We start from the raw sequence: 26,913 nt of genomic DNA on the forward strand, positions 1-26,913 counted from the left end.
TGTGCTCCGGGGCCCTGGGAAGGAGACACGTGTGTGGGGAGCTTGCCGCACGGAGCTGCACTAGTGAATGCGCAAGGATATGAATAAATTTGAATAATAATGAGGGCAATGCCTGAATTAATAATGCTGGCTGCTCACCTGACCCACCCCCTCCCCCAGGATCTCGGCACCTGCCACTGGCATCCCTGGAAATGTGGGTGAACCTTATCCTTGGCTTCTTTAGATGGATGTCAGATCAGCACAGTTGGGAGCAGCCCGAGAGCTGCCCTGTCGCTAACTTCCTGGCCCCTGCGGACCCAAGAAACTGGATTTGTACGCTCAGCTGGGATTAAAGAGGCTGCCTCGTTGTATGAAATCATACGCTGGCCGTCATTCCCAGCCCTGCCCCCTCTCTCTCGGTCCCCTTTGTGTGCAGCAGACGACATGGACATCAGATGTCCAGGGAGGTTCAGAGGGAGGAGACAGCATGGCCCTTGGCTTTGGAGGAGAGGTTCCTCTTCTGGTAGAACAGATAAGGCAGACACCCTTACCCACCTGCTGCCTTCTACCCCATGATAAAAACATGGGCATAGACAGAGTTTGGGACAGGAAATGCGTGGATAGAGCTGTGACAGCAGGGCTGGGAGATGGGATAAGCTGTGTTTGTCCAAGGAGCTAAGGGATCAATCCAGGAGGGCTTCCTGGAAGAAGAGAATGTGGGGCCCCTTTAGAAAGAAGGGCAGACATGAAACTGGAGGAGGAAACAGAAGGGAGGGGACGAGACCTGGGGCCTGTCTCTGGTGGCTTAGAGGGAGGTCTCAGAAGGGGGAGGGACAAGTTCCCTCCGCTAACACACTGGAGTGATGGAGGATCTGAGAAATTGTGGAAAGGGTTGGATTTGGGGACTGTGGTCTCTGCAGAGACATGGGAGCTGGGGAGGGAAAGAGGAGGGGGGAATCCCCTGAGCGATGGGCAAAGCTGATTTTGGTCACAGCGGTGTGACAGATTGGGGACGAAGCTGGGAAGCCCCAGATCTCTCCCTTTGCCATATCCCCTCTTCCCCCAGCCTGCCCAGTGCTGGCTCGCCTGGGGTGGGAGCCGGGGGGGAGGGGCAGCCACAATCCAATTCCCTGCTCCATTTAGGCTCCACAATTAAAGGCAATTACTCTGCAGCTCTCTAATCAAACGCTCCCGGCCGGGCTGCCAGCCGGGCAGCCATGTGTGGCTCCCGCAGCCGGAGGGAGAGAGGAACAAAGTCACACGCGCGCTTGGCTCCCGCTGCGCGGGCGGCGGAGCGCAAAGCGGTGTGTCCGCGTGTGCGCATGCGTGCCCCGGAGCTGGCGGCGGGTGTGCCGAGAAGTGGGCCCGGAGGTTCGCTGTGGACGCTCGGAGCGTCGGCTCCCACCTTCACCCACGTGGGGTCTGCCCTTGTGTGCCCACTGCGCGCGCTGGGGGCCGTCCCTGCGGTGTTGCTCCCATGAGCTAGCTCGTGGCTCGTACGACACGTGCGGGCGGGGGTACGGTGGCATGGCCATGCCCTGGGGTTGCGGGGCTGGCGGCACGACCAGCAGCTTTGGTCGTGGGTGCGGCGCCCGTGGCAGGGATGGCGATGACGCCGCGGGTGGCGGAGCGGGACCAGCGCCTGGAGGGCCGAGGCTCGGGTTCGAATCCGCACTCTGCCCCTCACTGCCCCTCACCGTCCCGGGCCTCCGTGTCCTGTCTGGGGCACGAGACGGTGGGACTAGCCCCACCCCAAGCCTTTATATAGCACTGCAGTGCGGTCTCGGATCGCTGACCGCCTGGGCTCCTGAGACCCGCTCCCCTGGGCGGGGGGAGGAAGGCGTCGGGCGGGCACGTGGCATCTTGGCGGGAAGGGGTGGGCTGAAGTGGAGCGGGGACAGGAGGGTGGGGGTGGGGGCCTGGCAGGGTGGCTTCTTGGTGGAGCCCCTTCCCTCCTGCATGTCCTTACCCAATGCCGGCTTGGCTTTGCCAGGGACCCAGACGCGCTTCAGCCAGGAGCCTGCCGACCAGACGGTGGTGGCGGGACAGCGGGCTGTGCTCCCCTGCGTGCTGGTCAACTACTCCGGCATCGTGCAATGGACCAAGGATGGGCTGGCGCTGGGCATGGGCCAGGGCCTCAAAGGTGAGTGGGCTGCCCGCTGGCCTAGCAACGACTGTTCTGTCTCTGTGCCTGTCCCCCAGCACAGGCTCCTGGGCCTGGCGCCCTTACCTAGCCCCTCCCCGTGCTCGCTCTGAGTGCTCCAGCCTCCCTGTCCTCCTGAGCTCTGCCTCCACTGCTTCCCCAACACAAAGCTCTATCTTTCCTCCTGGCTGTGGACCAGCTCAAGAAGGGCAACAGGGATGGGGCGCCTGGGTGGCACAGCGGTTAAGCGTCTGCCTCCGGCTCAGGGCGTGATCCCGGCATTACGGGATCGAGCCCCACGTCAGGCTCCTCCGCTATGAGCCTGCTTCTTCCTCTCCCACTCCCCCTGCTTGTGTTCCCTCTCTCGCTGGCTGTCTCTATCTCTGTCAAATAAATAAATAAAAATCTTTAAAAAAAAAAAAAAAAAAGGCAACAGGGAGCCTGAGAGACGGAGGGAAAACAAGAGACCTTTACGTAAGAGAGCGACAGACAGACAGACACCAGCAGAGGTGCTCCAGGCAGAAAGAGGCGAGGCGGGAGGTGCAGGAGACTGGAGTGCCCTGCGAGAGCAGGGGGAGAGCACAGGGAGGGACCCTCTGTCCCAAAGGGACCTCCGGCCAGGCTGGCTTTGCTCCGGACTCCCCCCTGCCCCTCCCCAGGCGATGTCTGCTCGGAGGCCAAAACCCCGGGACCGTCAGCCTGAGCACCGATTTGTAAATTCCCCTGCGAAGCTTTATCAACGCCGTGTAGCCGGTGCCAGAGCTACACAGAGGTTCAGTAAAACAGGACCAACAAACGACCTCCCATATTCCAGAGAAAATAGAAGTACTTTTGGGAGGGCTTCCTGGCCGAGGCGGAGGAGGAAGGCCCCCGGTTATTGTGCTGCCTCTGCCACCTGGGAGCTGGGTGACCTTAGGAAAGCCGCTGCACCTCTCTGGGTCTTAGTCTACTCCTGTATAAAATAGCTAGGTAGTCTCGGGCTTATGAGTCTTGAACCAAATGAGAGACAATGCTTTGCAAAAAGCCCCAGCTCCCCGTAAAGCAGTATAATAAGCAAAGTCCAGGAGCTGCTCTCTATTGTTATTCTTCCTGTTGTCCGGGCCTTGAGATGATTTGCTGTGGGTTCTGCATATTAGCACAGGTAGGGGGAGTTGGTCCGTGTGGAGGAAGGAGATGGGCTAGTGGATCTATTGATGATAGAACGAAAGAGAAACTGGGAGAGAGAGATCAATAGATATGGAGTGAGAAGGATCGATTACCCCTGGACAGAGGGAGATAATGGGAGGGAGCCAGTGGGGAGCCTGGGAAAGGGGGACAGGGGAGGGGGTGCGAGCCTGCAGGGGTGGGCAGGGGAGGCTGAGCCAGAGGGGGCCAGAGACTGTGGGTCAGGGTCTCCTTCGGAAGCAGGACCCTGCCCCATCCATCCCCCGCATCACGAGTGCGGGTGAGGCATTGGCCTGCCTTGGCTCCCCCCGGACCCCAGGGAGCCCCCTCTGTGCTATGATGCCCTATATTTTCAGCTCCCACACCCCTCCCCCTCTCCTTTTCTCTTGGCTTTTTTCTTCTTCCTTTCCTATTATTATGAGAGACGTTTGTCTGCAAACAGCTCCAGAGAGTTCTGCTCGCCTCCCCCTTCTGGTCTCCCCGTTACTCCTGCTCCAGGGCCCCCAGCCTCACTGTAGGAGTTTGTGACGTTGCGGTGTCACACCTGGACTGCGGACAGGGTCCAAGGCCAGGGCGGAGGGAGGAGAGGTGGCTGGGCCTGATGCAACCCCCCGCCACCGGGCATGGGGCTGAACCGTGGGGAGGGAGGGGACCCTGGGGGGCAGGGCAGTCTAGGCCGGTTCCCAGGCTGGGGCAGGGCTCACCTCGCTTGCCCTTTGTGTCCCTGCAGCCTGGCCGCGGTACCGGGTCGTGGGCTCCGCGGATGCCGGGCAGTACAACCTGGAGATCACTGACGCCGAGCTGTCTGATGACGCCTCCTATGAGTGCCAGGCCACGGAGGCCGCCCTGCGCTCGCGGCGGGCCAAGCTCACCGTGCTCAGTAATGCCCCAGTCCCTCCTCCAGCTCCTCCTGTCCCCTTGACTCCTCACTGCTTCCTGGCCTCATGCCTGTCCCCACTGCCCACCCCCATCCCTCTCTAAACTTCCAAAGCCAAGTCCAATAGAAGAAGGCGATGTGGGCGTGTGGGCGGACCCCCACTGGCGGGACCGGGGTGGCGAGGCCTTGCATCCTCTGTGCCCAGCTGCATGGGCTCTACCTGGGGACATAAGGCTCCCCCAGGGCAGAGGAGTTGGGGTGCTGGAGATGCGTCTGCTCCTGGCCCAGGGTTGTCGGTGAGGGAGCTTCTCCAGGCCTCCCCCTCTGCTGCCTCCAGCCCCAGCGACTGCCCCTGGGGTTCCTTTTCCTCCTCACTCAGCCCCTACTCCCCTCACCACTCCTTCCCTCCCTGGGCACTGAGATTCTCCTGGAGGCCCTTCTGGGAGCCGGGGAGCAAGACCGGAAGGAATGAACCCCGAGGGCTGAGAACTGGGCTGGTGAGCTGGGTCCTGCTGGAGCAGAGCAGATGTCCCTCTGTGAGAACACCAGGGCCATTTGCATACTGAGGGGACTGGCCCCTGCAGGAGGCCGGCTGGGACACGCCCTCTGGCTCCCTCCAGCCTGGTGCTCTCCCTGGCCTCTGCCTCTGCTGTGCCTCCTTCTGCCCATGGCCTCCCCTCTTCCCTTTTGTCCTCCATGCTGTCCCGTTCCTTTCTTCTGCCTTCATTTGATCTGTCTGGCTCCCTCTTTTCTGTCCCTTCGCCTGCAATCTGTGACCTGGGAGAAGCCCCTGGAAGGGATGGGGGAAGGAGAGGAGCGGAGACCGCGAGCTTGGACACGGAAGGTTTTCCTTGGGAGGAGGGTGGGAGTGAGAAGGTGACAGGAAGTCGTCCTTGTGTCAGGGAAGGGCTGGACTGGGAGTCAGGAGCTGTGGCCATTTTGGCACTGTGACCCTGAAGAGGTCACGACCCCTGGGTATCAGTGTGCTCCTCCGTAAGGGGACATCAGCCTTTTCTTAGCCGCTTTGCCCCTCCTGCCCAGGGAGCTGAGAACCGTGAGGGTTTGGGCAGTGAGGTGTCAGGGTGTCAAGGCCCCGCAGGGCTGGGACTCTAGGCTGGTGGGGGGCTCCCTCTTCCTCTCTGGGGAGCAAGGTGCAGGACTGAGGTTAGGGAGAGAGAGTCAGGTGGCCGCCAGGGATGGGCATGGGGCGCCATGACAGCACCTCCCATCCCTCCTGGGGTGTGTGTGAGCCCGCGCCAGCCCGGGCCCTCTAAGGGAATCGCGAGATTCTTGGGAGTCCGTCTGTCTTCTTTTCCCTACCTAACTGCCTCTGTTTTGGGTCCTGGAGGTGCTGCTTCTGCCCTGGAGGACCCCCATCCAAGGAGCCCCTGATACTCCCTTCCCTCTCCTGCCCCAGACCCCCCGAGACAGAGACATAAAGATGAAAAAAGGCCAGCTAAACCCCTAGGTATTGCAGGAATGGGGCTTATAATGGCATCCAGTGGCCATTCCTCATTCAAGGAAGGCTTCCTGGAAGAGGAGACTATCAATGGGCACCCTAGATGGAGGAGTACCTTGTTAAAAAGTTTGCCAGCCACTGAAGGAGAGCCCATGTTGGGGCTGCTGGGTGGCTCGTTCGGAGGGCACAGTCTGTGTGCAGTGTGTGGGCCTTCCCAGCCTATCTGGGGGATTGCGGGGGCAGGGGGGCGGGGGGCAGGGACAGGCCCCAAGAGGAAAGGGGTGAGAGGTTCGAGCTTGCTCATCTCTCTCTCGAACCCTGCCTCCTGCAGCCGCACACAGGCTAGGAAGACAGGCTGTGTCTCGCGTGCTCCCTCGCCTGCTTACATACACCTTTGCTCACGGCACGGGGACCCGGACACTGGGCAGGGCGGAGTCGAGAGTGGGTCGCGTCCTGTGCCTGGTAGACCCTCCTCTGCAGGCACAGCCCTTGGTGGTCTCCCCGCCCCCACCCAGGCCAGGCTTCTTCACACAGCAGGCTTGCCTTCCCCCTGCGGCAGGACCGAGCCGCGGCCTCCTGCTGCCCTAGACGCAGAGGCCACGTCCACTTGTGGGTCTGCGGCCCCCAAGCGCCACGGGGAGGGGCACGGCTCCGGGGTCGGCGCGCCTGGTCCCCACCAGCCCTGCCACTTAACTCACTCTCCTGCCTCTGAGCACATTCCTTGACCTCTGTGAGCCTCAGGGACCTTGTCTGCCAGTTGGGGTCCGTGGTATTTACCGCGAAAGGATTAATGAAGTTCACTCCGTGGTAGCGTGGTACCTGGGCGCTTAGGTCAGCGTTCTGCGGACGGCAGAAACACTCCATCACATCACAGCTTACCCGCGTCGTGTCCGGGATCTCATTTTGACTTCGCAGCGTCACGTCTGGGGAAGAGGCGTCAATGTTGTTTTTAAAATTGTACAAATAAGGAAACTGAGGCCACAGAGACGTGAGCACATTGACACAGAGATTTGTCACGAAGCATAAAACTGTGTTCGAAAACAAGCATCCACGGACACGCGCCCTCTGACGGCAAACGGCTCAACGGCCTTATTTTCCTTTGCCCCAGAAACAGAGAGAAAGATGGGTTAGTGACAAGCGACAGATGGACGGACTTGCCCCGAATGAGGGGAAAGGGCCAGTGCTCCAGGGAAGGGAGAGCCGATGGGAGGTGACACCTTCCCCTGACCCAGGACATGGTGTCCCCCGCAGATGGGCAGAGGGCCTCCTTCCTGGGTGAGCCAGCAGGTGTGACCTTGCAGGGCCCCACACAGACCAGGAGACCCCGAGCGGGGGCTCTTCATCCACGTCTGTCCTTCCCACCCACTCCCACACGTGCACCGTCTGACATGGGAACCCAGTGGGGCCGCAAGCAAAGAGGGGGAGCCAGGGATTCAGAGGCTCCTCTGCCGGCCAGGAGCTGGGGGCACCGCGGGACCGTGGGCACTCGTGCGAGCACAGAGCGAACACAGTGCACACGTCACACGGGCCTGCACCCTGTAGTCCATACCCAGCACCCCTGGTGACCTTCACGAGGGGCCCCTGGTTAGGCACAGCTGCATCCCTGTTGAAGAAACAGACTCTGACCCGAGACCTCACGCAAGACCCCACGACAGGAAACAGACGAGCCAGGGTTTGAAATCACGGCAGCCGGCTTGGAAACTACCCCTCTGCGTGTGTGCGGTGAGCAGGACACCGACGGGCTCAGGGGGTTCCTTTCTAGAGGAAACCGAAGCTCAGGACCGGCATTTCCTACGCTCCAGGGCATGCTCCAGGTCAGCCCTGCCCACCGCGGGGCTCCGTGGCCTCCGGCATGGGCTCTCAAGGCTTGTCTCACAGAGCGCCTCTGGGTCTGCCCAGAGGCAAGCAAAGCCCTTCCTCACTGCTGGCCCGACGATGACGGGGTGCACCAGAAAGATGAGAATCGAAATCCGGCCTCTGTCTCCTCAATCCCTTCTTCACTCATTCAGCAGATATCCCCGAGGACCTGCTGTCCCCGAGCTCGGCTGGACCTCGGGCTTTCAGAGAAAGCAGCAGTCCTACCTTCAAGGGACGTGCAGTCCGATCGCCTGAGCTTTTAGGAGCCTGTGGGGAGAGGACAGGAAGAGGCCTCCTATTTCTTGCCATCAGAAATCTGACCCATTCAATCCCTCAAGCGGTTAGCAAGAGCCGACGGTGGCCATCTCTGGGCCCCGGAGACGGTAGAAATGCCAGGGAGCCAGGGGTAACAGCTGTCGCTGGGAAGGGGGCCTGGACAGTCGTCCTAAGTGACCCCAGCGCGAGGTCAGTTAGGAGCTCAGCGCACCTTCCTGGGGCCACCACTGGGCCGGCTGTGGCTGGAGGGCCCGTGCAGCAGGCCGGGGAAGGGACAGCAGAGGGGAGGACGCGAGAAAGTGCAGGACTGGCTGGGGGAGCCCTGAACGGCGGGCTGAGATGGTGTGACGATACCCACGGCACTTCGTAGCCCTCGGAGGTGTCTGAGCAGGGAGGTGGCTCGGTTTCAGCTGCGCTGGAGAAAATAACCTGCCAGCGGTGATGGATGTGTCGGCCAGGGGGCTGGGGCATGGTGTCCATCCGGGAGGTCGCTGTAATGGGCCCGGCTCACCGCCCTGGCCCGGGGCACAGGAGTGCACAGGGCTGTAAACATTAGGACGCTCCTCCCAAGCCAGGCCCCCAGGGTGTGAGCTGCGCTCGGATCCCCCCGGAGACCCCCGCTCTTCCCTAGTTTGCGGCCACTCCCCCTCATCCACCGGCAGGGCTGGGAAAGAACTAGGTGGGATGCAGGGGGCCTGGAGTGAGGCCCCCCCAGGAGCAACAGGTACAGTGACTGTAAGTGGAGGTGGCAGCAGCCGTCCACGGGGTGGACATGCAGAGGGAGGGACACTGCCAGGGGCTTCGGTCACCACAGTGGTGCTGGCCACACCCTGACTGACTGCCCTGCTCGCCCCGCAGTCCCCCCAGAGGACACCAGGATCGACGGCGGCCCTGTGATTCTGCTGCAAGCGGGCACCCCCCACAATCTCACGTGCCGAGCCTTCAACGCCAAGCCGGCCGCCACCATCATCTGGTTCCGGGATGGGACGCAGCAGGAGGGCGCTGTGGCCAGCACGGTGAGACCCAGCTGCTCCCCCAGACCCTCGGCCCCATCCCAAGTCACCTTGCATTCCCACGTGGGCCTGACCCAGACTCGGGGGACACAGCTGTGACAGGAGAGCCTGTAGGTCGTGTCACTGGGAAGGTTGGGATCCAGAGAAGAGGAGAGCGCTCCAGGTCATGGCGCATTCAGTGGCTAGCAGGGACTAAGAATAGTGGTAACACCAGCCACACTGATTAAGCACCTTCTGTATGCCAGGCGCCGTGCATGCTGAGCTCCTAACGGACGTCCCTCTTACTCCTCAAGGGAGCTTCATAAGGCAGATGTTCCTGCCAACTCACAAAGAGGGACACCGACGGTCAGAGAGGCTGATGCCTTGCCCCAGGTCACGCAGCTGGCGTGCAGCAGAGCTGGGGTTTGCTCCTGGCTCGGGCTGCGCTGTTGAGCACCTCGGCCTTCCTCCTTCAGCCTCTGGTTGGCACAACTAAGATGTGGAGGAGGCAGGGCTTATGGGTGCGTTGTATGGATGAGGGAGCTGTGACAGAGGAGTCATCAGGTGACATTCTGGGCGGAGCTGCAAGTGGCATCCCCGTGTCCTGTGTGGGGTGCTTCTGCCAGCTGTGGGCAAACACACAGGTGTGCCCAGCCCTTTGCCAGGTGCCGCGGGAGACCTGCTCACCTGTGTGCCTCAGAGAGCAGTGCCAGGCAGGACTGGATTAGCTCTGCCCTTGACAGGCTGTGCGACCTTGCACAGGTCCATGCTCTCTGGCCTTAGTTTCCCCACTTGACCCAGGACAGTTTGGCCTCGGTGGTGCTTAACGTTTTACCACCAAGACATCTGTAATTTTTCTCCCGTAGGGCTACATATTTTGAAATGTTCTGGCAACCAAATGAGCTGATTTGTTAGTGGCCATTTGTCATCCACGTTCCTTCTCCCCTTTTCTAAAGACAGCACATCCTCGCCAAGCAGCAGGGGGGAGCCAGCCCTGCACGGCGCTGGCCCTGCTCCCGCCCGGCGGAGGCGTGCGTGTTGCTGTCAGTGTGCAGGGCCTCACTTGGACAAGTGGGTGGTTTCCCTTGCACAGCTAGAATACGGAAAGCAGCTCACGGGGTCCTGCGACCACATTCAGGGCCTCAGGTTGGCCCCCACTGAGCCAGTGAGACCGCCTGTGAGCCCTTCCTGCCCTGCAGGGCTTACGGTCTGGCAGGAGAGCCCCAGCACCAGTGCGCTCACACACTGGGCCCACGAGGCAAGGCTGCGTGTGTCCAGAACAGAGCAGGACAGACTGGCCGGGACGGTCCTGAGGGCCGGGAGGGTCACAAAGACCTCGCAGAAGAGGAGGGGCTTGTGCTGCACTCGAAGAGTCCGGGAAGGAGTCTCAGCACCACGGGGAGCGACAGGACAGCAGAGCGGGCTCCGGTGGAAACCGTGGACGCATTAGCAGCGACACACTGACACGGGTCCGACAGTTGTGTGCACGGCCCTCATGTGTCACGTTCATTAGCGGAAACTGGGGTCCGGGAGGAGGGTGTATGGGAACTTGCTGCATTTTCTGTTCAATTGTTCTGTACGCTTAAAACTTCTCTAAAAAATCAAGTCTATTAATTAAAAACCAGACCAAAGCAAACCGGGGGAAGAGGTGGGGCTGGGGCTGGGGAGGGCTGCACTTTCAGTTAAATTTCACGTGCCCCTCCAGCGCAAGCCTGTCTCATCCTGATGGCAGTGTAGGGGGCTTTTAGCCTGACCCCGTCTCCCACTTGTCCCACCCCAGGAACTGCTGAAGGATGGGAAGAGGGAGACCACCATTAGCCAGCTGCTCATTAACCCCACAGACCTGGACATCGGGCGTGTCTTCACCTGCCGCAGCGTGAACGAGGCCATCCCCACTGGCAAGGAGACTTCCATTGAGCTCGACGTGCACCGTGAGCGGGGGTCCTGCCGCGGAGTGGGTGGAGGGGTAGGCTGAGGAAGGGAGTGTAGGGCGCCCTTGGAGAAGCCCCGAGTGCAGATGCCCTGGGGCCCCAGGACGGCTGCTCTCGGCTCCCCTGCTTGGAGAAGCCAAGGCTGTGGGCCCCGAGGGTGGCAGAGCCATGGGCTGTGACTCAGGCAGCTCCCGGGTCTCATCCAGCTTGAGACTTTGGCTGTGACTTAATCTCTCTGAGCCTCAGCTCCCAATTCTGTGTACTAGAAGAAAATAAAATACGGGCCTACAATCTCTTCTCTGAAATTCCAAGCCAAAACGGATTTGCTGGCAAAACGTGAACTCGGGTTCTGCATGGTCTCTTACGTCACCCACGTGTCACTGCGAGGCGTTGCTCAGACCCCGATGGGGGTCTTGCAGTACACGGTCTGCGCACACCAGCACCTTTCCAAAACCTGAAAAACTCCAAATTCTGAAGTACATCTGATCCCGTGGGGCTCAGAAAAGGGCCGTGGGACCTGTTCCTGTCTGTGGGGCCGTGAGAGCATTTAATGCGCGAGTGCGTCAGAGCAGCCAGCGTGGAACCCGCCACTCAGGGGATGCCCAGGGAGGGAGCTGGGCAGGGACCGGAGCGGCCGCACCCCCATCCCACTCAGCCACGCGAGGCCACCCTGACGCCTCGTGGCCGCAGTGCACCATTACACCCGCTAACTGTCCCCTCAGCATCAGCCTGGGCCCCGGCCCCCCAGCCGGCCCCCCAGAGGCTCCGTGTGGTGAAGGTGAGGAGGGCGGCTTCTTTACTGGGGCTGCTTCACTGCAGACTCCAAATCCCAGATCTCCACGCAGCAGGGAGGACTGGATGTGTGTGTTAGCAAGAGAAACTTGAGGGACAGAAGAGACCCTTCCTGTCCCCTGCTTTGCAGACCCCCCCACGGTGACCCTGTCCATTGAGCCACAGACGGTACAGGAGGGTGAGCGTGTCGTCTTCACGTGCCAGGCCACAGCCAACCCCGAGATCCTGGGCTACAGGTGCAAGGGGGTGGGGGCTGGGGGCTCTCTGGGCCTGGAGTGAGGGGTGCCGGGGTGGGGGTCGTGCTGCTGGATGCGGGCGAGAGGGGTCCAAGCCCTGATCCCCTCCCTGTGTTGCCTTCACCCCAGGTGGGCCAAGGGTGGCTTCCTGATTGAAGATGCCCATGAGAGTCGCTATGAGACAAATGTCGACTATTCCTTCTTCACGGAGCCTGTGTCCTGTGAGGTTCACAACAGAGTGGGCAGCACCAACGTCAGCACCTTAGTGAACGTCCACTGTGAGCAGCACAAGGGCAGGGGTGGATGGGGAGGGCAGGGACCTTCGAAGGGTCTGGGGAAGGGGTGGGTGCTCCAGGAAGCCCAGGGGACAGGGGACGGACGGCGGGAGGTGGCAGGGCAGCAGAAGGAGGAGAAGATCGGCTAGAGCTGACCCCGGAAGAGACTGAGACCCTAGCGAGTGCTCCTTTCCATGCAGTTGCCCCCCGGATCGTAGTTGACCCCAAACCCACGACCACAGATATTGGCTCTGATGTGACCCTCACCTGTGTCTGGGTGGGGAATCCCCCTCTCACCCTCACCTGGACCAAAAAGGATTCAAACATGGTAAGACGCCTGCTGCCCGCCTTGCACACTGGGAGGAAGGAGGCATTCTCAGGTGGGAGAGCGGGGGTAGGGCGAAGCAGGTGCAGCATTACTTGTCAGGTCGAAGCTAGAGTGTTTCTAGGGTCTTGGGATTTGAAGGGGGAGGTTAGTGCTTGGGATCAAAACCCCCTCTCCCCGTGGAACAGCTGGCTGGCTCAGTGGCGGTGGGAGGGACATGGGGACCTACGTGTGGGGGGTGGGGGGAGGGGGGTTTCTGCAGATCTGGTGAATGAGTCTACCCAGGAGGGTGGGACGGTTGAATTCGGCAGCTCTGCAGGCACCTGCATTAGAAAGTTCGGGCGGGAACTGCAGGGAGAGCAGTTTCAGGGTGAAACTTCCTGTCTTGTTTGGCAGGGAAAGCTCTAGAACAGACCGTCAGAGAGGCTGCGTTCTCTGTAAAATCACTGCAGCCTCAGCTGCCCTCTCTGGCCTCTGCCCTTCTCAGCCCACTCCTGCAGGGATGGCCGGCCTCAGCGCAGCCCTGTTTAGAGTCAGGGGATGCACGCTTTTCCCTTCTGGGAATTCACTTGTGGCCCTTCCTGCTTTCTTCCCAATGCCTCCGATGCGGGGCCCCACTCGGACCCAGGGGCCCAGGCCTCCTGGCTCCCCACCCGAGGCTGCTCTCTCTGCCCAGGTCCTGAGTAATAGCAACCAGCTGCTGCTGAAGTCAGTGAGCCAGGCCGACGCGGGCACGTACACCTGCAGGGCCATCGTGCCCCGGATCGGCGTGGCCGAGCGGGAGGTGCCCCTCTACGTGAACGGTGAGCTGCCCGCGGGGCTGGGCCCAGGCGGACGGGTGCTGCGGTGTCCCGCCGGTCCTGACCGCGTCTTCTTGCTCGCAGGGCCCCCCATCATCTCCAGCGAGGCGGTGCAGTACGCCGTCAGGGGCGACGGTGGCAAGGTGGAGTGTTTCATCGGGAGCACGCCGCCCCCGGACCGCATTGTGAGTGCCGGGACCGCCACAGGGCCCGAGGACAGCCAGCCCCGCTGCCAGCTGCCCAGGAGCCGCGTCCCTCTGCCCCGTCCCTGCTCACATGCCACCTCCTCCTCTCTCACTTGTTGCGTGACCCTGAGCCAGTTCCTTAGTGTTCCCGTCCTCAGTTTTGTCATCCACAAAACGGAGACAGTGTCCCTGCCTGATAGGGCGGCTGCAACAGTTGTGAGAGGCCGGGGCTCCCCGGCCGCTCTCTCTGCCTCATCTCCTTCCCTCTCCTCTGCCTCCCCCCTCCTCTCCCTGCCCTCCACCCTGCCCCTGGGTTCCCTGGCTCTCTGCCCCCTTCTGTCTTCTTCCTCCTACCCGCTCTCCCTCCCCCATCCTTTCTCCTCTTCCCCACACCATGCGCCATTAATTCCTCCCATGACCATTAACCGTCAAACCCCTCATCACATTTAATGACCATTTGGCTAACTCCAGGGCTGCCCGGGGACACTTCATTACCACGGCCGCTGGGCAGCGGGCGGCTCGGCTCCCGGGGGCTTTCCTTGCCGAGCTAGGAGGATTGGTCCCTGGAAAGGAGCCAATGCGTGGCCACTCCCCCTCCCTCGGGCTCCACTCAGGGAGGGGACATGATGGGGGTGCCCCAACTGGGCAGTCAGAGATGGAGGAGGCTGGGGTTACCCCTCTCCTGTAGGAGATCCTCCCTGTTCTGAGCCTGGGGATGGGTCTCCAGAGCCCGTAAGGCGGGTTCACGTGGGGCCGGCTGCGGGGTGGCTGAAGTGAGGCTGGGGACTGAGCCACGCTCAGGTAGGCTCTCAGACCCCCAGAGCTGGACAAACCTTGGGCATCCAGCTCCAGCCTGCTCCTCTCGCATTACAGATGAGAACTCGGAGGCCCAGAGAGGGGAAGGGAGGCCACACGGGGGCTCGAGGGAGAGCCAGGCCCAGGGCCCAGTGTTGACTCCCCATCCAGGACATCAGGGCTGCCAAATATTGGTTCACTGGCCCAGCCACACCTGCATCCATGGGATTGTGGTAAAAATAGGGAATCCTGGACCTCTCCCCTGGAGGCACATATTTAAAAGTTAAGCTCCAAGAATCTGCATTTTAAAGAATGTCCCTAGGCGTATCTGCATGTTCCGGGCATACATGTCCATTGTGTTGGGAGCCACTGTTTCCCTTAGGCTGGAGATCCCATGCCAAGGCTTGAGGCAGCAGTTGTGACTTGGGTTTGCTGCAGGGTGAGCGCTGCACTGGGCTGAGTGACACACGGGGAGCGTGGGACGAGGATGCCTTGAGGGTGGCTCAGGTGTTTCTGCCACCTACCCCTTCCTTATCCCCCCCTGCCCTCCCCACCCCAGGCCTGGGCATGGAAGGAGAACTTCCTGGAGGTGGGGACCCTGGAGCGCTACACGGTGGAGAGGACCAACTCGGGCAGCGGGGTGCTGTCCACACTCACCATCAGCAACGTCGTGGAGGCAGACTTTCAGACGCACTACAACTGCACGGCCTGGAACAGCTTTGGGCCTGGCACGGCCATCATCCAGCTAGAAGAGCGAGGTGACCGTGGCCAGGGTGCGGGACCCCTGGGGGTTCTGCTCCCTCTTCTCTCCCCTGGCAGACCTCGTGGGGAGACAACTATCTTGGGGGGCCTGCTCTCCAGAGCCTCTGCTGGTGCCCAGCTGGGGAAATCCACCCCCTTTTTTAAACGTGCATTGGGCCTCCCCTCTGCGCCCAGGCCCATGCTAGGGGCTGCAGCAATGGCTGTGCACAGGATGCAGTCCTGGCCCCGAGGGGCTTTCGGTTCAGTGGAGAGCACACAGTGGGAGCAAAGGACGTCAGAGGGAGAAAAAGCAGATGCTTCGTGAAAGGGCGTTAAGACTACGGAACCCACTGGGCTGGCACGAGGGTGAAGTGAGAGAGTATCTCTAACACACCAGGCACATGGCGGGGGCCCCGTAACTCGTGGTTCCCCACCTCTTCCAGAACCCTTCTTCTGCAAGGAGGCACACGCTTCCTCCCTTAAGACGCTGCATGTCAAAGGAGGCATTGCCTTTGACTTTTTTGGAAGCTCTGCTGAGGGAGAGAAAAGCAGGGCTCCCATCGGTTGTGTCTTAGCTGAGAGCACCAGCAAGGGGGTGGTGGGGAAGAACGGACCCGGCGGGGGGGGGGGGAGTATGGCAGGACCCAGTGAGGAGGGGCAGAAGCTCCCATGGATCTGATCCGTCCAGGATCTGTCAGGAAGGGAGAGTAAGCTGGAGGAGGTTTTCTGGGTCCTGCTCGGCTCTGGGGAGCAGGGGAGCCCTGGGAGGGCCGGTGCCAGTGCCGCCCTGGCCATGGTGGGGGGCGGGGCGGTGGGGAGGGGGGGACACAGGTGGCAGGTCGGAGTTTGTGGAGACAGCTGACCTCAGAGCAGCCCAGCCCAGGAAGCCGAGGCCAAGCCTCACAGGCAGGTGGGCTGAGAGGGGTGGGCGGACCCCCGGGGCCGGGGTCATGCTGTGTCACAGCTGCAGGGCTGGGACGCGGCCACGCTCCCGACTCCAAACAAGCCGAAGCTCAGGCCTAAACCCAGACACAATGCGGACCTTCCTCCCCAACTCTCCCCATCCGTGGTGCCCGGCCCTCAGGTCCCCGTGAGCCATCACCCTCACCCCAGCCTTTCCTTCCCCCTGAAGAGGTGCTGCCCGTGGGCATCATCGCCGGGGCCACCATCGGCGCGGGCGTCCTGCTCACCTTCTTCTTCATCGCCTTGGTGTTCTTCCTCTACCGACGGCGCAAAGGCAGTGAGTACGGGCCTCGCGCCCGCCCAGGGCCCCGCGGACAGGCCCGAGGCGCTCCCCGGGTCGGCCTGCAGAGGCTGGCGGAGCGCGCCCAGGCTGCCCTTCCCTGTCCAGGTCGCAAGGACGTGACCCTGAGGAAGCTGGACATCAAGGTGGAGACTGTGAACCGCGAGCCACTCACGATGCACTCGGATCGGGAGGATGACACTGCCAGCGTGTCCACGGCCACTCGGGTCATGAAGGCCATCTACTCGGTGAGGGTCCTCTCTGCACGTACTGGGGACACCTGCCCCAGCTCTACTAAGCACCTTCTGTCTGTCTGCCTTCCATGGTTCTGCTACACACAGGCCCACGCTCACACGTGCTCACGTATGTACACACAGGCGCACAGATGCTCATGCCCATACACGCATGCTTGCACGCACACGTCCTCCCCAGGCTAATTTCCCTGCAGCAGAGGACAGGCAGGTGGGGCCCTCCATAGGGCCGTGCTGGGCCCCATCCTTCCCACACACAGAGTTGGAAACCCCTAGAAGTTTTCTGGTCCAACTGCCCCATAGCTCAGACGAGGAGACAGTCCCAGAGAGGGGCAGTGACACACCCAAGGTCACACTGTGTGGTAGCGACAAAACCTGGGTCAGGTCGGATCTCCGACCTCTCCCCAGCCCCGCGCCCCAGAGCCTCTCCTGGGCTGGGCTCAGACTCAGAACTCGAGTGTGCCCAGGACCCCAGACCCCTCTGGTGGCCCCTGGGCGTGGGGCGGGGGCGGGGGCGGCACGGGTTGAGGCCGGCCCGGCCCTGACGCCTCCCCTGCGACTCCGCAGTCCTTCAAGGACGATGTGGACCTGAAGCAGGACCTGCGCTGCGACGCCATGGACACGCGCGAGGAGTACGAGATGAAGGTGCGCGCGCGGGGCGGGCGGGGTGGGCGGGGTGGGCCCCAGGAGGAGGGGCGCGGACTCTCCGCGGGAGCGGCAGGTGCACCACGGCCGCGCCTCCACCGCGCCCTCGCCCCTCGTCCCCAGGACCCCACCAACGGCTACTACAATGTGCGCGCCCACGAGGATCGGCCGGCATCGCGGGCCGTGCTCTACGCGGACTACCGCGCCCCGGGGCCCGCGCGCTTCGACGGGCGCCCGGCCTCGCGCCTCTCGCACTCGAGCGGCTACGCGCAGCTCAGCACGTACAGCCGTGCCCCCGCGTCCGACTTCGGCCCCGAACCGGCCGCCCCCGGGCCGGCCACCCCTGCTGGCGCCGATTCGGCCGGCACGCTGTCCTATGAGAACTACGACAAGTTCAACCCGCACCCCTTCCCCGCGGCGGCGGGCTACCCCACCTACCGACTGGGCTACCCCCAGGCGCCGCCGTCGGGCCTGGAGCGGACCCCGTTCGAGGCATACGACCCGATCGGCAAGTACGCCACAGCCACCCGCTTCTCCTACACCTCGCAGCACTCGGACTACGGGCAGCGGTTCCAGCAGCGCATGCAGACTCACGTGTAAGCCCGGAGCCCGGCCGGGCGCCTCTGCGGGGCAGAGGACGAGGCTCTCACAGCCGTTCCCTGATATTCAGGGGCGTTGCGCGTTGCTCCTGGCCCGGACCAGCCTTCCTCCTCCGCTGTCGCCCGGCAGGTGGGGAGCAGGTCTCCCGGAAACACCCCGTCCCGAGGATGGTGCTCTGTGCATGCCCCAGCCTCCCGGGCCTGCCCTTCCCTCTTCCTCGGGAGGACGTGTCTCTTCTGACCTGCGCTCTGGCCTGGCCCCGGCGCGGGGACAGGGAAGCGAAGGTTGTGGAGAGCAGAGGGGGCACTTTTTAGCATTCCCATTCCGCACCACCCCTCTGGTCTCCCCTAAGTGGACGGGGCTGTGTGACGATGAGCAGGCGTTGGCTTAGGGGGACAAGCTGTGGGGGCGGGGGGCTCGGGCACAGATATGTGGAAACCCGTTTGCCTGGCCAGCCTCTCTGTCCTCTGCATTCATACCCCGGCAGCATGTCCCCTTCCGGGACTGCAGAAGGGACCTTGGATTGATTTTAGCTGTCCACAGAATAGCCCTGGCACTGAGTTCAGATCCAGCCCTCATTCAGCCGGGAGGGAAGTGCCAGCTGTCCCGGCCGCACATTGTGGACACCTGTCTGTCCGCCTGGAGAGGTTCCGGATTTCTCCAGTAGCCGCATTCTCTCTCCTCTGTGTAGGGCCAGCCGGTTAGATGAGGGGTCCCCCTACAGAAAGGGGCGGTGGGGGAGCCATGTTCTGACTCACCAGCAGGAAGGCTGTGTGCTGCAAAGCAGTTTCCAGAACCCCCTCTAGAGGAGCCCCTTCCCTCCCCAGCCTGCCCTGTAGCCTGGCTTTAACTCTTAAGCCTGTCTGGGGAGTGGTGGTGTGAGGGTGGGATGCTATAGGCTATTTTTCAAAGACAACAGAAAACAATGAAAACCTCATTTGGGGAGAAAAAAGAAAAAAAGCTGTAGGGAATCCCCCACCCAAAGTCCCAATGGGAAGGAAAGGGGGCGTCTGTTCTCCACCAGAATCCTAACACCGTCCATTACTCTGAATTTCCAAGCACTTTGAATCCATTTTTAAACATTCAGGTGGTAAGACCTGTCCCCGATGGGCTCTGACAGGCTTAGGGATGGGGCCTGGCTCTCAGACTCCTTGTCCTGCTCACCAGCTGGTCAGGGGGGCCACCTTCCAGGGCCATGGGAGATAGTCTCTGCAGACAGGTTTTGGTTTGTTAAGTGTCTTTTTTTTCTTGGACCAATCAGATTCCTTCTTCCACTTTCAGTGCCTTGAGTGTCCAGCTTTGGTTGACCGGCCCTGGGGGGGGGGGGGCACGGAGGATGGGTATCGCCAGCCCCAGACCCGCCGTCAGGTATCGCAGAGTTTCGGGTACGGCGGGTGAGGGGCCTGGCGAGGAAGGAAGGTGGCACGGGAGGGCACTGCAGGCAATCACGCCCATGCTGTCCCCACACACATTCCACACGGCCATTCTCAGCCACCGCCTCTGACCAAAGAGAACTGTGCCCCCGCCCTGGCCTCCCCTTCTCCCGATGGGCGGGGCCTCTGGGGCGATCCCCGGAACGCGCTTTGCCCTCTCTCCTGGTCACCACTCATTAGTCGTGTTTGCTTTAATGAGTTACATGCTCATCAGCCACAGGCCATCACCACCCTTGCCGATGGGTCTGTGGGGTGACATTCCTCACCGTCCCCGCTGGTAAGGACCAGCTAACGCCCAGGAAGAAAGCAGCTCCCTTCCAGCCCGGCAGACTGCCTCCGCGTCCCCTTCTGCTGCAACACGGGCAAATCCTGGGTGTCTGTGGCAGTGGGGGGCATCATCCAGGTTCCAGCTGCATTCCTCCCCACCCCTGGGAGCTGACACCTCCCGACAGAGTCCGTGTATGTGAGCCCCGGGAGAGGGTCTGGTAAAGATGAGTTCATGCGTATTGGGATTATCTTCACAGAAACAGAAGCCATGCGTAATCCGGACAGTTAAAGTCTAAAGGTGGTGATGGCTTTTTAAACAGGAATATTCCAAAAAATATTCATTTGTATTTGGGGTTTGGCCACATTCTGTTTCCACCCTTTTTTGTTTTAGTGCTGGGCCCATTCTGTTGAAAAGCTGAAGACGAGGGGCCCAAGGTCACTAGCCCACTCAGCTGACACTCCCCTGACACAGGGACCATTAGTTTTCAGAAGCCTGTGACCAGTTACTTCTCTGCTCTCTGCTCTTTGACACCCTGACCGCCCCCCCCCCCCAGGGTACGGAGCATGCGCAGGGCAAGGCACAGAGAGACACCAGCGCCCGGGCCCTCTCTGCCCTCTGCAATTTGCACGCTGCTGGTCTGATCACAATCGGAACTGGGGCCTGCCTGTTGGGCCAGAGGGAATTACTTTTTTGGGGAGTGGAAGGCACCCTTGAACGAAGTAGAGCTTTGCTGTTGGAGCCTGGGCCCCGCCAGCAGGGTGCCTGAGTACTTGATGTGGTCGCCTTGGGGATCCTGATCCCCTTCAATCCCCTGATCCCCGTCATCTTAGTGGAAGAGCAAGGCACTAGAGGTCAGGAGATCGGGGGACCCCATCCTTAAGCTGCCATCGACTGAGTGACCTTGGCCTAACCTCTTTACATTTACCGCCCCCGATTTTCTGGCCTTAAAAATAGGGGGAGGGTTGCACAACCCTAGAATTATTCTGCTCTTGCTGTATTCATTTGGTGAGGTGGGGGGCCCAGCCACCCCTGGCGAGGAGCTGGGAACAGTATGTGAGCAGGGAAGGGATGAGAGTGGTGGAAGTTTCTCTCTTGAAAAAAACCTTCACTGTGGGCCTCTTGTCGGAAGTGTTGTGCACGAGTTTCTACTAGGGTCCCCTGGATGCCCACCGGGAGCAGAGCATACCCTGAGCCTCGGTGAGATTGGGACGGGCTTCTCCTCTGACCACCGGGAACGGTTGCTCACTATTGGGAGCCCACTCAGAGTTCTGCCCGTTTGGCAAAGGCGTCCGGGGCCGGGGCGGGGTAGGCAGCGTCGACCGAGGGGTAATGGGAGCAGCCACTTCCACCCCGTCCCCAGGAGCCCAAGGACGGCGCGCCCCTCTCACTGAGGAGCTGAACCTGCCGGCCGGGGCCTCTCGAGCCAGCTGGTGAGGCGTGAGCGTGGCTGACTGCTCTGTGAGCAGCCGGTAGAGGGAGAGGGCAGAGCAGTTTTGACATAAACTCTGGATCTCGAAGAGGTTCTGGTGATTCTCAGCCGCAGTCTCTTTCGTCGTGGGGGCTCGGACTGCGTCCTGAGTCCTGGATCCCTCCAAGCCCAGCCCCAGAGTCTTCGTGAGGTCAGGAAGGGGAGCCACCAGGGATGGAGCGGTGCTCCCCCGAACGCCATGCTGGGGACGGAAAAAGTCAGCTTGACCCCCATCTGCAGGTCCCCGGCCTCTTCTTAACCCATCACTTTGAGGGCAGCCTTCCAGGACCCTTTGGCTCCCACGCTCTGTCGGGCACCACAGGTCCTGGGCTCCTTAGAATGGAATCCGGTGGTCTTTCAGCCCACCTGACACACTGCACACAGCAGTGGTGGGCCATTCAGGTTGGAAGAAAAGCGTATCGAAGCCAAGAGCCCCGCTGGACTGAACTGGCTCGGTCACTGCCTCACTGCGCCGTGTGGACCCTCCCGTCCACATGGCTGCACTCCTGGGCCACCCCGGCCTTGGAGACCGAGGCTTCTCTACCAGTCTAGTGCTGTGTGTCCCGGGCGGGTCCCCGCCCCGGGCCTCTTATTAGGGATCACCTGAAAGGCGTTAGTGAAGCTCCTGACCCTGGTGGGACCCGTGAGGAGATGGTCACGGGACACTCCATAGACCGAGGGATGTAATTTGGAAAGGCATCTATTTTTGTGAAGAGGCTATACAACTAGCATTTAAATACCCCCCTCCCTGTCCCTGCCTTCCCCGCCCCCCACGGTATCTGCCTCTCCTGGAGGCCAGCCTCTGTGAAAGGCGTTGGCCCGGCCTCCATCAGCCTGGCCTCCTCCCGCCTCCGGGCTGCTGGCCTGGGCTGTGCGCCGCTGGGGAGAGTCCACGATGTGGGGGTTGGGGGAGGTTCCTTTTTCTTATATCACTGTGAGGGAGCTCCAGGCCCTGTCCCTGGAGAGAGCATTGCTGCGCAGATGTCACAGGCCATATGGGCGGCTCTGGTACAAGCCCACCCTTGAAAATAATAACAGTAATAATAATAATAATAGTAGCTCCGTTTGCATAGAACTATCACATTCCCGCCAGCCTCCTGCCCCTGCTCCCGGCTTTCCGCTGGCCACGACCCCTGGCCTTTCCGAGGGTCGGTGGGCCGTGGGGCCTTCTCCCTGTTTCTGGAGATCAGATGCTGCCCCCGGGAATACCCCCCACAGGGGAGAGCGCAGCCGAGCCCCCGGAGGCCCGGCTGCTGCACGGCCGCCTGGAGGAGTCCGGGGCCCCGGCGGTCCTGCTCTGCACCCCGACCACCCTCGGGGTCACAGCCTCCACTTCTGGCTCCAGTTGAGTTTTCTCCTCCCAAACCCCAATAATAAATGGATCCATGATGACAATTAAGAGAAGAGGAAAAAATATTATTTTTGTTAGGACAGACCATCGTAGGTTTTTAGCAATGTGTGTCCGTGTGTCCTCACGCCTTTTCCTATTCTGCCTGTTTCCATTTTCCTTTTTTTTAAATATTATGTACTATATTTTTAGTCTCAAACACACTATATATTATATATATTTAATTTTTTTATATATATAAATATAAATGTTTTAAAAAGTACCATGTTTTGTGTTATTTTAGGCATGAGCAGCTCTAGTTACTTAAAAGCTCGCCTGATTTGGAGTGAAATGGTCAAATTTGGGGAAAAGATGAGACTTTTGGGTTGAGATTGCAGAAAGGATCTGTTTGTGTCCTCCAGGCGATTACTTATATTTGTGACTGTCGCAGGGCCCTGAGGCCAGGGAAGCCGGCAGCTGGGGGGACACAGAGCGGGAGGTCCCTGCCATGGGAACCCCGCACCCGAAAGTTTGGTGCCAAATCTCATTAGGGCCAGGAAAGGGGGCGACTGAACCTGGGGTCCGGATCCTGAAGGATATGGGAAGGTGGGAGCCAGACGGGTTCCATTTATTAAGATGCAGAGGTTTGGGTCAACAGCCAAGTCCCCAAGCCCGGGGCCTTCTGGTTCTGGTTCGGAGGGAGGAGATGCAAGCAGGTGCCATGGAGGCCCGGATGGGCCACCCCGCTGAGAAATTTGAAATCCTGGAGTGTAGTGGCCTTCGCAAGGACTGCACTTTGGTCATTTCACAGGAGCGTTTGAGGATCACCAGGAAAAAAAAAATGGCTGTTTTCAGATCATGTTTTTTGAAAGCTATAGGTCATCAGAGAGACGCAAGGCTTTATTGTCTGCATCACCCACGTAACAGCCAAGCAAACAGACTCTGGTCCACGGGAGCCGTTCTGTGTGCAAGGGACGCAGGACACAGTCGGAAGCAGAGGTGGGGATGGGCGAGCTGAAAAATACTTTCGAGGTAATGCAACCCATTTCCGAGAAGGTTGGAGGTCACAGTCCGGAGGCCCCGCTGATGGAGGGGCCGGTGCAGTGGGAGCCGTCTCAAGACCACGAGCCTGAGGCGAGTCCCACCTGGACGGGAGTGCGAGGCCCAGGTGCACGTGGAGCTGCGGGCTGCAGCCAGGTGAGTTGAACTGGGGCAGGTAAAGCCTGGCACGATAGTTGGGGGCCAGAAGCAAACAGAATAGAGTAAGAAAAAAACAGAGTAGAGAAGCAAGTGTGCAAACGTGGAGACCCAGGTGAGTCCGCTGCGTGGAGCTGTGTTCGGTGGCTGCTTCTGTGTGGTGGGTCCGCGTGGGAGGCCCCTGCGTCCTCCGTGCATCCCCAGAGCCCCACGCGGGGCCAGCAGGCTCCTGGGGACAAGCCTGTGATCTGTAGATGGCGCCACTCTGCTCCTGACACAGGAGAGGCCACAGATCCTCATCCCACGTAGTAGGCCTCCCTTAAGTCACCCCCTGCTTGAGGTCACGTAGTCATCGCCTAGCTCTGCAGACTTTGAAAAGCCACTCCCTCCTTGTGAGTCCTCTGTCTTGGCGAGCTCTGGCCCGAGGCCCAACAGCCTCCTGTCTGCCCTTCCTCACCACAGTGTGAGGTTCAGGGCCCCACCAATTGACATCAAGACCGTCTTCCCAGAGCATGGGCTCATTCACCTCTCACCGTCACTGCCCCAGGGTTTTTGCCCTTAAATGGGGTGCCGCCCTGGGGCGTGCCCCGCTCCCCCGCCTCTGTGCCTGGAACGTGCCTGTCCTTTTGCCTTCTCATTTCCCGACTGTACTCATCTTTAGGGCCTGGCTCAAAGGCCCTCTCCGCTAGGAAGCCTTGCCTGGCTCATTATCGATTCAGCTTCGCTCCCTCCTGGGAAGTCCCGGGACAGGTGAACTGTTTCGGGCTGATCTCACTTCCAGCTGTCTGCTCCGATGGCAGGGTTACGCATGGGGCACATTAGCGCTGTCCTCTTAAACCAAGGGCATTTGAACCCAGAGATCGTGTATCATTTATTTTAGTACCCTCACCCCCCAGCAGAGTGCCTGGCATACAGTGGCTCCATGTGAGCTGGAGGGATGTGGATGGGGAGAAGGGGAGGAAAGCCAGCAGCCCCGTGCATGCAGGGCACTGCGGGGGGGGGGCGCACCTCGAGGACGTGGTGTTTCATGAGGTGGGACAGCATGGTGACTCAAAGCACAGGCTCTCAAGCGAGTTTGCATGCGGTTGGACATCGCCAATACCCGCTAACATTGAGTCTCTCCAAGACCCCTGGCTGTTGGACAAGGCCAACCCGACTCGTTTGGGCCAGTGTGCTATAAACAGAAGTGACATGTCACTTCCAGACCAAAGCACTTAATTGCTAGTGTGAGACCCTCCAGCTCTCCCTCTGCCTGCCTGGCAACAGGAGCTCATTTATTCCAGATGGTGCAGCTTCGTAATAGTGGGTCCCTCTCCGCCTGGGTCCCTGGGTGGCCACGCGAGGCAGAGCCCCTCTGCCAACCCATGATGAGCGTGGAGTTTGAGGGGGAAAGGAATCTGTTTTGTTAGGTTAATGGACGTGTGGAGTTGCTTGTTCCCGCGACACAGCACGGCCCGTCCTGATTAACACGGGTTTTCTCTGCTTGCTCCTGCCTGACCGCGGTCTCTACAGCCCACTTTTCTCCTCTGTGAAAGGAACTGATGATCGCTCCTGTCCCACACGAAGTGCTTAGCAGAGCTCCCAGCACATGACTGCTCGGTAAGCAGTAGCTTCTGTTAGCCTGGAGAAAGGGGAGCAGCAGGCATGTGCCCCAGGGCCCTGTGCCCCTTTCCTCAGAGACATCGTGAGTGTGAGCAGAGCGGTCAACAACCGCCCCCAGCAGAGCCTCACCCCTCCATTATCCCCCGTCCCCCGGCAGGTCAGCACGTTTTCTGAGCTACCTTTTCTTTGCAAAATGTTGTGAGTGCTCAGTGCGATGAGATACACAAAACCCTTTGCCAATCGCTAAATGCTGTTCAAGTGTGCGCTGATTACCTTGGTCTCTCGACGCTGCATCCCCCCGCCACACACCTTGCCTCCGCCCACGTCCCCCAGCCCCCACGTGCGCGCTGGGTGCTGACAGCCTGGCAGTGACCCCATAGCAGGGAGTGTGCCTGACAGAGCTGATCTGGCCATTCCCCAGGGTTCTAAAACCAAAAGACCAGCTCTTTGCAAAGCCGGAACCTGGGGGAGGAGAAAGATCACTTCCTTACTTTTCCATTTCCTTACTCACTGTAATTAGCGGCACAGAGGCAGCCTCCCGGGGAGAGCAGAGCCATCAGCTCCCAGAATTGAGCAGGGAGCTTGTCTTTTTGTTCCTCTCCACATAATACTGCTCTCTTGGTGGTCGCTATGCAAACACATCCTGCATTCATTTGCAAACTGGGGAATATTTCATATTTTGAGGCTCAGATGAATTCTCCAGCTCCCCGAAAGAGACACTGTCATGCCCACACTCCTGGTATGCTACCCTACCCGTGCGGGTCTGGGAGGTAACCAACACTTTGTTCTTCTCAGAGCCTCTCTAACATAGATGCCTAACGGATCACACACTCAAGAGTCGAGGGTACCTCCAGGGCACCGGGTCCAACCATGGACCCAAAGCAGGAGCCCCTGTTTGGTCTCAGAGAGAGGCTCTGCCTCAAGACCCTCGAGCCCTGAAAGCAGGGTGGCTTTTTACGGAGCCTGGACTTGGGGATCAGAATGCTGGGACTTCCCTCCGGCTTCCCAGGCACCAGCTCTGTGCCTTTGGGAAAGATCATTGGGCCCTTCCAGGCCTCGGTTTGCTCGTTGATAAAAAATCATTCCTTCATTCGTGGCAAAAATATTTATTGAACATTGACCACATGTCTGGTACTATTCCAGACCCTGGGGGTGCCGGAAGGTCACATAGAGTGCCTGCCCCTATGGCACTCACAGGACAACGATGGACGGCGGCAGGTGGACAGGGAGACAGAGCAGGGTGCGTGGGTAGGTGGCAGGGACGCTGGGAGGTGGGGGGTGGACAATAAGAGAAGAGGAAGGGTGAGCTCGGGGAAAGAATATGCTAGGCGGAGGGAACAGGAGCTGCAAAGGCCCTGAGGCAGGGAGGGGTGTTGAGGGTTGAAGGCCCAGCCAGGAGGCTGCTGCAGGAGTCCTGGGAGGTGGTAGCAAATCCTTTTGGGAAGGCAGCCGGAACAGATCTTGGGAGGATGTGCAGGCCGTTAAAAAGGACTTTGGGAATTATTCTGAGATGGGAAAACGTAGCAAGTCAAGCCATATGAAACTGCTGTTTTTCTAGGTCAGAAATGGTTGAGCAGCAGCAATTTTATTTGGTTCAACCTGATAGATGTAAACGTGTAGTCACGCTCATTTATTATCAGCACTTGAAAAAACAGGCTTTTCTGTTATTTTGGCAGGATTAATTGGAAGACATTTCTTCCTTCTACTGAGCATGAATCTGCCTCCTTGCAATTTTCACCCAATGGCTATAATCCAGCCTTCAGGGCATTGCTGTCTGGGGAGCCGGTCCCCCGTCCCCACGTTTGATATTGAGCCTTGGTTGTTACCATGACGTCATGTCCTTTCCGAGACACCTCTTTCCTGAGTTAAATATTTCTGATTCTGCAAACCCTTTCTCTTGCGACGTGGCTCCCTGGCTCCCCTCCTCTCCCGCACCCTGCCTGTGGAGTGAGTTTTGAACAATTGTGGGAAAGCAGTGTTCCCCCTGCAGCCCTCTAATCGGGGAGAGTTCCGCACCTCACCCCGCTAAGGGTCTCTGTTCCCTCACCTCCT

The 26,913-nt window shown here is 60.2% G+C and overlaps 1 protein-coding gene across 4 annotated transcripts in view; it reads left to right on the forward strand.

Moving 5' to 3' along the window:
- KIRREL1 (kirre like nephrin family adhesion molecule 1) overlaps positions 1-22,342 on the forward strand; it is an 87,979-nt gene extending 65,637 nt beyond the window's left edge. Inside the window, exons 2-15 of one of the 4 annotated variants that reach the window (XM_045783832.2) lie at positions 1,973-2,122; positions 4,017-4,166; positions 8,614-8,771; positions 10,528-10,678; positions 11,601-11,706; positions 11,836-11,984; positions 12,182-12,309; positions 12,935-13,109; positions 13,191-13,291; positions 14,646-14,844; positions 15,912-16,067; positions 16,179-16,318; positions 16,889-16,966; positions 17,090-22,342. In XM_045783832.2, the coding sequence (XP_045639788.1) occupies positions 1,973-2,122; positions 4,017-4,166; positions 8,614-8,771; positions 10,528-10,678; positions 11,601-11,706; positions 11,836-11,984; positions 12,182-12,309; positions 12,935-13,109; positions 13,191-13,291; positions 14,646-14,844; positions 15,912-16,067; positions 16,179-16,318; positions 16,889-16,966; positions 17,090-17,566 (2,318 nt within the window). In that variant the 3' untranslated portion in view covers positions 17,567-22,342. The remainder of the gene's footprint in view (positions 1-1,972; positions 2,123-4,016; positions 4,167-8,613; positions 8,772-10,527; positions 10,679-11,600; positions 11,707-11,835; positions 11,985-12,181; positions 12,310-12,934; positions 13,110-13,190; positions 13,292-14,645; positions 14,845-15,911; positions 16,068-16,178; positions 16,319-16,888; positions 16,967-17,089) is intronic. The other 3 variants (XM_045783833.2, XM_045783834.2, XM_045783835.2) reach the window with 3 other exon arrangements.
- The last annotated feature ends 4,571 nt before the right edge of the window (positions 22,343-26,913 follow it).

The sequence above is a fragment of the Ursus americanus genome, chromosome 2 (genome assembly GCF_024610735.1).
Source record: "Ursus americanus isolate L20-20 chromosome 2, mUrsAme1.1.p, whole genome shotgun sequence".
Taxonomy (NCBI): Eukaryota; Metazoa; Chordata; class Mammalia; order Carnivora; family Ursidae; genus Ursus; species Ursus americanus.